This window comes from Olea europaea, chromosome 18 (genome assembly GCF_002742605.1).
Source record: "Olea europaea var. sylvestris chromosome 18, O_europaea_v1, whole genome shotgun sequence".
Taxonomy (NCBI): domain Eukaryota; kingdom Viridiplantae; phylum Streptophyta; class Magnoliopsida; order Lamiales; family Oleaceae; genus Olea; species Olea europaea.
The window spans coordinates 2,812,731-2,823,234 of record NC_036254.1 but is presented as its reverse complement, the minus strand read 5'-3'; the positions used below and the strand labels follow the sequence as shown (position 1 = coordinate 2,823,234).

At 35.3% G+C, this 10,504-nt stretch overlaps 1 protein-coding gene across 1 annotated transcript in view; it reads right to left on the bottom strand.

Annotated features, from left to right (window-relative positions):
* Nucleotides 1–8,881, bottom strand: part of LOC111366597 (calcium-transporting ATPase 9, plasma membrane-type-like) — a 30,219-nt gene extending 21,338 nt beyond the window's left edge. Inside the window, exons 1-22 of the mRNA XM_022987324.1 lie at nt 8,343–8,881; nt 7,219–7,335; nt 7,107–7,146; nt 6,841–6,956; nt 6,620–6,748; nt 6,451–6,540; nt 5,780–5,849; nt 4,673–4,743; nt 4,515–4,598; nt 4,355–4,432; nt 4,209–4,280; nt 3,412–3,495; nt 3,241–3,323; nt 3,058–3,166; nt 2,927–2,982; nt 2,781–2,823; nt 2,592–2,675; nt 1,763–1,900; nt 1,282–1,347; nt 1,089–1,190; nt 681–794; nt 209–423 (exon numbers count right to left, since the gene is read on the bottom strand). Of these exons, the coding sequence (XP_022843092.1) occupies nt 209–423; nt 681–794; nt 1,089–1,190; nt 1,282–1,347; nt 1,763–1,900; nt 2,592–2,675; nt 2,781–2,823; nt 2,927–2,982; nt 3,058–3,166; nt 3,241–3,323; nt 3,412–3,495; nt 4,209–4,280; nt 4,355–4,432; nt 4,515–4,598; nt 4,673–4,743; nt 5,780–5,849; nt 6,451–6,540; nt 6,620–6,748; nt 6,841–6,956; nt 7,107–7,146; nt 7,219–7,335; nt 8,343–8,537 (2,156 nt within the window). The 5' untranslated portion in view covers nt 8,538–8,881. The remainder of the gene's footprint in view (nt 1–208; nt 424–680; nt 795–1,088; nt 1,191–1,281; nt 1,348–1,762; nt 1,901–2,591; nt 2,676–2,780; nt 2,824–2,926; nt 2,983–3,057; nt 3,167–3,240; nt 3,324–3,411; nt 3,496–4,208; nt 4,281–4,354; nt 4,433–4,514; nt 4,599–4,672; nt 4,744–5,779; nt 5,850–6,450; nt 6,541–6,619; nt 6,749–6,840; nt 6,957–7,106; nt 7,147–7,218; nt 7,336–8,342) is intronic.
* Nucleotides 8,882–10,504: the final 1,623 nt, after the last annotated feature.

Sequence of the window (10,504 nt, the reverse complement as noted above, 5' to 3'; positions counted from 1 at the left end):
AAAAAAAAAAAAATATATATATATATATATATATATATATATTGTGCATGGCAGCAACAAATTTACTGCCTTAGGTGAGATGTTTAAAGCTACGCAGAGTTGGCTTGGAGACTTTACAAAGGTATGTTCCACTCTCATATATGAAATTATTTATGTAAAAATATATTTGAAGTGTAATATCTACTCGATGCAAAGACGTCAAAGTTACATGATGCCTTGAAAATGAGAATTCGTATAATTCTTCAGAGTTCCCACCTTTATACCAACAATTGCAAGCAAAACAAGATCATCTTCAGGTAAAGTCCATTGCTCCAATTGTTCTTCTCCAGTTGGAACCTTGTCTGTCTCACATGTTTTATAAGCAAAGGCAACGCACCTCAAGCTTTTTGCAGCCATAGTTTCAATAGCATCCTTGAAAAAGACCTATAATACCAAGTGCAATTACTATCCAAAATTCAGACAAACTATTTTATCCGCACATTGTAATGTGTTTTCTCTTATTTCCATATTAAGGATTACTGAAGAAAATAGAAGACCTGCTCCAGTCCTCTTTGTTTTATGCTTTTGGAACTCGTCCTTTGTGCAACGTAAATTTTATTTCCTTGTCTTGTTTTTCCCCCCATCAAATTTCAGTAAAGATAAGAATTTCGTTAAGCCAAAAGTTTGTATCTTGTGCTAACCTTGTTATCCTCATCAATAGACTGCAAGCTACCATTTGCATCCATATATTGTGAACATGAGGCTAAAATTACTTCAGCTGCTCCCTTCCAGTGTAGATGAACTTGAGAGTCAGTCTGCATAAAATAAGAAAGATGTGCTGAAAATTAATTTTTACAATCTAGCAGAGGGATGCAATAATACGGTCCATGGAATGCTTCGTAAAGTGACATCTTACATACTACGAAAATTTATGGTCTTCAAACCATGATTTTCTCTTGAAAGATCAAGAAACATAGTTCAGTAGACTATTTTGTGACATTAAATTGATTCTTAATGAACACCCATTACAGACTAAAGATCTATACAAATATTGATCATACTTTCCAAAGATCAAAGTCTTAAGCAGGAAAGTAGAACAAATCTGGTACCTGTACTCGTAATGCAACACCCGCTCGTTTCTTTGTGGAATTAAAAGGAGAAACATGGAGAATAATAGATTCTGATCTCACGGCATCAAACTTCATCCCCAACTGCATAACAAAGTTGAAATCACGTAGATAATCTGTTTCAATAAAAACGAAACTTGAATTCATATTTGCTAGAATATGGTACCAGAATTACCTTGACACCCCAATGAAGAATAGCTTTTTCAGTGGGAGATCCAGAAACATCTATCCCTGCACCGTCCTATAACAAACAAAAAGACAAAATGAACATGCATTATATACAACGCATAAATTTTATAATGAAGTAAAGAGGAAACGGGCAAGTAGCCATCAGCAGCTTTAAAAGGAACATGATGCTAAATGATCAATATAAAACCATGCTGAAAATACAACTCTGGGAATGTGACCAAGAGTTGGTAAAATGTTTGCACTCAAATATGAAGTAGAAATCATTGAACTTCCGACACCAATTATCTATTACATGCATGGGGAAAGGATCATCAGGTGTTCTTTTCATGCTATCCATACCAGGACCACTAATACCATTCCCCTTCACAAAATTCCAATGTCGTAACTCATTGTAATGGATTAACCTTACCATCTTGCAGCCAGGGGTTCATGCTAGAAGACATGCACGGGGGAGGAAAAAAAAGTACCTTAGATGGAAATACACTGCCTGCAGTATTCTGAGCTATTCCCTCATCTAGAAGAGAGGAAACTGCTGTATTCAGCTGTGAGCCATCTTCTGGAGGATCAATTTGTTTTCTCCCAACATAGGCCTCAACTACTGTCATCTGTACCAAGGTGTAGTTAACCAGATTAGTTACTCGGAGTAAGAATGAAAAATGAAAAATAAATACATTGTGAGGTCGATCACTTAAATCCACTTGGCACATGATTATTGATCTTGAGCACTTTGAAAGGATTGTGCTAGTTGATGTGTATTATGGACCACATAATAAATCTAATTTAATCTTGTTGTCAATTACCCTACTAGTAATGTCCCTTTCATAGCACAATATTTGAATTTGAATTCAAATGGTTTTGGCTCTATAATTATATGTGAATTCACTTGTTTTCATTTTGGACTTGGAGAGTTGGAAAACATATGGAGAAAATATATAGAGGAGCTAAGTGGGAGAGGTTCATATCTCCAATGAAATTTTTGGTTGCCTTCGGCAGTTCTCTTAGTATATCCATTATTATTCCCATGGACGACGGTGTATGATCCAGTGTGGCACAAATCTGAGCTTAACTCATAGAACACTCCAATGGTGGTGTTGAAGAAGTTTTGGGTCGATTGATTTGGTTTTTTACACTTTGAGAGTTTATGTTTCCGTATTGTAGTTGTAATAATCACTTATACACTACATTTTAAACTCAACACACATGAATAAAAGTCTATCAACATTCACCATGAACAACAGGCACCTATATATTTTCATTCATAACAAACTAAAGAGCCTAAAAGTACTGAATGACAACCTGATTCAGGGTTAATGTTCCAGTCTTATCGCTACAAATGGTTGTTGCAGATCCCATAGTTTCACAAGCTGAAAGCCTCCGCACCTGAAGACCAGTACTGTTAACAATATCACTGATAAAAGCATAATATTTGGAAACTGCGTGCACAATTATATATCTATATCTAAGTACAACAAATTGAGTACATACCAAAGCCTTGTCAGCCATCATTTTCTTCATAGAGTACGCTAGGCTGTTGTATTTTCAAAGACAAAACGTCAATCGACGAACATTGAAGCGGAGATGAACAAGAAGGCAATTGGTTACCAAAAACAAGCACATTTTATGATACTTACGTCAAGGTTACAGCAAGAGGAAGACCTTCTGGGACTGCGACAACCACAATTGTGACCTAAATAGCACTGCAGTCAGTAAATAGAAAAGATATTATTGACGAATTCAATAATTTCAGAATGCAAGAACTCACTGCAGCGGTAATAATTTTTATGGCTCCATCAACAGTTTGACCAATGCTAGTCTTCCCACGGACAAACTGAACAGATCCGTCAGCATTTTTTGAATTCCCGGTGAAAAACCTGAGAGAATTATATCTCGTGGTAACTAACCTGTGAACCATGTAAGAAGCCAACACTAACAGGGATGAACTTACCTGGTCAAGAGAACAATGAGCACGGAAAGAGCAACAGTCAGCCCCACGATGCCTATGAAAGTGGCAACCCCATTCAGGCGTACCTATATTACATCATCCAAAGCCATAAATAGCTGTGATCCACTTTTAAGAAGCTACTGGTAATTATTGGCAACATTTCTTGATAATTACCTGCAATGGTGTTTCTTCCCCTGTATCTTCTGAAATACTAGCCATCAACAATCCCCATTCAGTATTAATTCCCACACCAGTTACCTAACAATCGAATAAATATTTAATTAAGCCTCAAAAAAAGAGTCTGCGCAATGGAATTTAAGATGACAAATGAAGAAAATAGAAATATCGGACACTGAAGCCAAATAAAAATTTATGCAAAATACTTTCATTGTCTTGCATGAATATATTAAATAGCATCAACAGAGTTTTCAACAATTAAATATAGATCAAGTGTCAAGACAAGATTGAAGGCTTTCATTTAACAGCTCAGGTAAAAATCCATATCAGGACAGAAAAAAAAAAGAATTTTTATGATTCCACTGGCAGAAATTAGAGAAACTAAGTGCTATTGTTAACTTATACTAGTTAGTTAATATTCAAAATTTATGAGCAACAAAAGTAAGCCTTATTTCCTTTATACTTGGGGTTGATTGCGTGAATCCTTGCCTCTCTGTACGACTCATTGCTACATCTGCTAAAATATCCAAGCAATTAGAGTCTTAGCAACCATTACTGGCCGTGTTAGTTTTGATCTAGACTTCCCTCTTTTAACCTCTTCTGCTAGCATGGTGTCATTCTTATAGGATGGAGCTTTCTTTAGGTTTATGCAAGAGATGTCCCAGTTACTACCTCTGTAATTCATGCAATTTTTAATCTTGAACAAAACAAAGGGTTACAATATAATTCACCCGAAAGAAAGTACATTCCAGGTGTATGTGGTTGAATCTGGAGGTCAAAAGCTTCTATCTTACCAGCATGGTTCCAGCACCATCCGCTACCTTGCAACCTGACATCAAAAATGGTGATTTCTGGTCTTTGTGAACCTACAAAGTAACAAGACACTTGAGAAAAATAAGATCAACCATCTGAAATATTCTGCGCAAGATAACCAGCTTACAATCTTGCTTTCCCCTGTCATGCTAGATTCATCAATGGCGAGAGAATGACCATTTATCAAGATTCCGTCAGCAGGAACCTAGATAAGATACACAGAGAGATTTTTTAAAGTAATGTACTGTCTAAGAAATCAAACCCTACTTAATCAAATCATACATCACCTGATCACCTATCTTGAGAGGTATGACATCACCAACGACAATGTTATATATTGAAATCTTATCCCTTCTACCACCTCTTATAACCTGCGGACACATTGTTAAAAACAATGATGAAAAATAAAATGTTAAAACTAGTATTAATTCTTAGCATGTATTACCTCCACTTGTACATTTCGCTTTTCCTCATTCAGATTTTGAAACTGGAGTGACTGCCTGTAATCACTGGTTGCTGACCAAAAAGTTACAAAAGAATGTAAAACGCAATTGTGATATATAAAGTATCTGGATACACGATTCAAATATTATTCCTTAAGCACCAAGAACAGAAGAATCAATTAATGAATGCAAGTAAAAATTCAAACATGGTAACACAAGATATGAGTTCACTCCTGCAACCCCAAAGAGGAGGGGGAAAAGCAGCTGTCCCTACTTGAAATTGGCGATTTTTTTTTTTTTAATTTTTAGTTATTTCAGAAAATTGTGTATTGCTTTGTATGAAAAAAACATAAAAATTTTGTACTTAATTTCTGCCCACTGATGTTAGTTCCTGGTTCCGCAACCGGGAAAAGGGACCGCACCTTCAAAATCATATATTACATGACTCATTAGTTCTCTGAATCAACTCATAAGTAGTTAGATTCGTTCAGCAAATGCAAGAACTACATGTGTTCCTTGAAAATGATCTCATAATGGATACATTAATCTTAATGAAGAATTTATAACAGATCTCTCCGTTCATTAACAAATAATTTTTTATTAACATAACATATAAACAAGTCAATCAGCGGAAACTAAAAGCTGTCTCTCTACCAAAATCAAGATACAAGAAGACAAGCCAAATAGAAACTGACTTTTTTCCATCTAAGTATTATTCCCATCTTGTCTTGGAAGGAGAACAGATTTGAAAATATCACACCGAACCCCTAATTTGGAACATTTCTGTCTCCTCTTCCAATGAAGGGGAGAAAACTGAAAGAATTGCTCCGTGATGTGCTCCAGGAAGCACTGGACTGCCTCAAATTTGGTCATCATCTCGGACACAACTTAAAAGAAGCTTATTAAAAGTCCAATAAAAGGTACAAGTAAGGACAGATAGATGGAATATTACCAAAAACCTTTATCTATCTATTTGAGATTTGTACCATTTGCTCTACTTTAAAGAAAATTATCAAATAATTTAAAATGGATATTTAAACTTACAAAAAATGGAGGGTTAGAAAAAGAAAACAGAGAGAAAATGAAAACAGAAGTTGTTATAATCTTACCGGTAACAAAGATAACAAGAAGTACAGCAAAGGTAATGCTTCCTCCATCATACCATCCATCATCCAGGCCCTGGTAAACAACACAACAGATAACTTAGACTGTCAGCATCACAAAGGTTAGGCTTCCAATCAAATGGAGATGAAAGTACTTATCATAGTTTATGGAGTAGATAGAAAAGGCAATACAGGTCGTAAATCATATTTGTGTAGATTGGACTTATATAAATGACATGGAATTGGTTGTCTGGGAATTAAAACAAACCCGCTTTCAGATCTAAGACTACTATTTTTAGAATGCATAGAAAGAGTCCTCAGAACAATGATTCAGGTAATTCTGACATCTGTGCCAGCATGGCATGGTTGAGAGATGGCACTTGTGTGGAATAAAAAGAGAAAACTTTCAGTAGGAAGAGCGAAGGTCCATGTGATTCTCCTTGAGATGTTTGTATAAAGAAGCACATGATTTGATTAAACTACATAAGATTACATATATACATACATACATATATGTATGTATGTATATATGTAATCTTATGTAGTTTAATCAAATCATGTGCTTCTTTATACAAACATCTCAAGGAGAATCTATATATATGTATGTATGTATGTATGTATGTATGTATGTATGTATGTATACAAGAAATGAACATACTACAGCATCTCAAACTCACCTCTGTTTTTATGCCAAGAGCCAATGATGCCGCAGCGGCTATTATTAAGATGATGAGGGTTAAATCTTGCCAAGCCTCCCAAAGAAACCTCTAAATAAAATGAGATGAATATTTAGAAAAAGTTACTGTAAAACATATGAAGAATGACACCCCAAGCAAAACTGCATACCAAGAAACTTCGTCCTTTCTTTGTAGGATATGTATTTGACCCAAAGGCATTCCGTCGTTGTGGTAATTCATCATCACCAACAATTCCAGTTTCTGTGTTTGTTTTTAGCATCTTTGATAATCCTTTAACCTGAAGAAAATGGCATGGTAAGCATATTTCAGTACACATCCTTGAATAATTAACAAAAAAATATAAAAGAAAAGGAAATAGAATTGACTTGCCCCTCCATATTGTTGTAGTGCAGAAATATTATGGTCCCTGCTCATTGACGCAAGTTCTTCGAGACCAATTCCATAATCCCCATTGGGAGTTGGAGGAGTCACTGCTGTACCCAATACTAAATGAGCAAAAAATAAGTCAAGGTTCTTGCAGAAAATGGATATTAATTTACAAAATAGATTAACCAAAAATCTATAGATAAACTACATAAATAAGCTATAGTCATTCTAAGAACTACTTAAAAAAGGAAAATTAGTCGAGTAGATACCGATTGCTCGCTGTCCTGCCAACTTGAAAAGCAATGCAGCCTACACAAGAAATTTCGAAAATTAATATTTGATTTTGAAGAAAATTGAGACCAACTAGGAATAATGTCTTACTCGTATGACTTGAGCATGTGCTCTTATCATGCTTCTTCGTTGTTCTTTTTCATCTTCTTTTTTCAAATCCAATGTGTACCGGAACCGACGTGAAGCATTAAGAACAAGTGCAGCTTCCTGTAAATGATTCCGGATATGCACAAATCAAAAATATATACTAGTAACGCTGTCTTACAAGAATGGATAACATTAAAACATCCATATACAGAAACAAATTTTACGTAGTCATTAAGTAAAGAAATGATAATTAAGCTACGGCAGTAGAATGAGAAAAATAGGGGCAATCGTTAACTTCACAAACCTTTACTTCTTATTTGATCACGAAAAGAGAAACGCAAGCAGAAGATAAAAAGGCAAAGGAAGCTAGAGTCAAAAATAAATAAGAAAAATAATCAGAATGACACTCAATCTTTCAACTTTACCCACAAAATTGTGAGCCAAATAGAAACAAGAAGAAAACCAAGGCAAATTTTGCCTGGAAAAAAAGAAAAGAAAAACTTAATGCCGTTGTCCATTTGAAGTTGTAGATATCAAACTCTTACATGAATGTCCACGCCTAGAACAAATATTTTGGTCAGAGCGGCATCACTATGAACCATTTTGTTGGTAACTCATAATGGAATTCTTGGCTAAAATATTCTTCTGTTCCAGGGATGGAATTTCAACTTAACAAAATTCAGTGGATATCAAAACTGATATGACAAACCAGTGAAACTCAATGAAACATCACGCTTATGACTAATCATCTTGCCTCTATCAATTTATGAAAATTGTGCACGTACTTAAGCCTTCAGATTGATAAACATTTAGCTGCATGCTTTCAATAATCCATTCGCGACACTAAATTCAGAAAACAATACAAGTACACATTACAAATATGAAACGGAAAAAGGCAGCTAAAACAGTTAAGTAAAATTTATTAATCATTCATCACCAGCTCTGTTCGTTGAAAAAAAAAAAAAAAAAAAAAAAAAAAAAAAAAAAAAAAAAAAAAAAAAAAAAAAAAAAGAAAGAAAGAAAGAAAGAAAGAAAGAAAGAAAGAGGCTAACACCGCGAATTATTGAATACAATGTACGAAAATTGGAATAGAAAAATTTTCTAATACACTAATATCGTTAACTTACTCTCCAACGCTTGAGCGATTCGTGGGACGCATTTTTAGTGTTGCCAATGTCGAAAGGATCGGAGTACTCTTCTTCATCGGCTGCCCAGCCTTTTGCATTGGCGGAAGCAGCATCAACGTCGATGACGCTAGCCTCCGGGTCAAGCTGTGGTTCGGCAGCAGTGGGCGGCGTATGAGAATCGTTTCCAGTCGTCATATCGGCGGCGGCGTCCGCTGGGACACAGCCGGAAGAGAGATGGCACCGCCGCTTCAGCGTGGCCACCACTCAACGGAAAAAGACGAGGAGAAAATTATTGGCTCCAATTTGAAAAAATGAATTGAAAATCAATCAAATCAAAAGCCCATGCAGAAAATGTACGCTCTGAAAATTCTTGGTGCATTTGTTCCTGATTGTGTTTATGGTAATTACTATTTTTACACTAACAGAAAGTAGAGGTAATCCGATTTGTTCGTGATAGCGTCTTCATTACATTTACCAGTGGATTAAAAATTGGCAGAGAGAGAGTGAGAGAGAGAGAGAGAGAGAGAGTCATTCGGGAAATTGAACTGCATGAGCTTCCACGAAATTGATGAACGTCTTATAGACTATAAAGTCTTACCTAATGACTTGCATAATGTCAGGTGACAATCTATTATTAGACAATTTAAAATATAATTAATTTTACCCCAAATGGTCTAGTTAGTGGAGTAGATGAGCACGGAGATATTTGGTCACGAGTTCGATTGTCACTACCAATACTTTTTCGATCGAGCCTGTCACACAGGACTTATTTAGTGCGATTTACTTGATTAGCATGATTTGCAGATTATTGCATCAGTTTGAAAGTTTATTCAGTATGCACCTGAAAGGTAGTAACTGCGGATTTCCTCGTCTTAAAAAAAAATAAATAAATATATATATATATATATAGACACACACACACTCACACACACGGCCGTTTGAGCTCCATTTTTGGCCAATCTCATTCATTGCATCAGTGGAGACCACCAGGATAGAGTTGTTGGAAATTATGAGTTCAACAAATCCATGTTTGACTTTTGGGAAATTTGCAGGAGCAAGAATATACATTCCCAGTTTACCCTTCAAATAAATTGGTGAAAAATTTATTAAAAGTGAATGAATATGAGGGTTAATTTTGGAAATTGGTTTTAAAAAATGAGAATATTTTTGACATTTTGACTTTGCAGGCTTTCTACAAGAATTTACGACCTGACAACACACAGTGTATTTTGTAATTTTTTAACAATTAATGTACCGATGAGATTCTTGAGAACTCATTTAATGAGCTAGAATGGAGCTCAAACTGGCCGATATATATATATATATAATCTTTTTTTTTTTTTTACTCAACATTTCCCTTCAACTCATCTTTTAGCACTGCTTCTAAACCATCCTCTTTATACAAACAACAAAATCCATGTGTTATTCCCTCGACCGTACTCGATGTGACATGATTTTTTATCATTCATTAGGATATGCATGCTTCATGTTGAACTAGCGGTTTCAATCTCGGTCTAAGTTTCATGATTGAAAAATATTAAAAAGATACATAACGATTCAATTTTGTATGTGTTACTAACATGTTGCTAGGTAATTGTATTTTAATCATTACATATTAAAATAATTTTTATTCACGCGTTTTATAGACTACAAAGTTTCATTAATCACCGAACTTTACAAACTATCATGTTCATGGTCACTCTACTTTGTTATGCTTCTGAATGGTCCCCAAATTACCGTCTCCAGCTCGTCTGTTGTGGCTCAACAGAATCATCCATGTCAATTAACGCCATCATTTCTTGCCACGTGAAAAAGTGTTATGGACACGATTTCATCTTATGAAAATCAAAAAACACTTCCTAACGATTCATTCCCAACAGAAATCGAAGAACCCTAGAACTCGATATGGTTATTACGGCAATAGGAAGAAAGGCAATTGGGAGATATCAAGTTCTGATGGGAATGAATTTGTAGGAAGTGTTTTTTGATTTTCATAAGATGAAATCATGTCCATAACACTTTTTCACATGGCAAGAAATGATGGCGTTAATTGAAACGAATGATTCTATCTAGCCATACCAGACGAGCAAGAGACTGTAATTTGGGGAATGGCGGATGGAGTGAACTTTTCGTAAGTTCAGTGACCACTCAGAAGCATAACA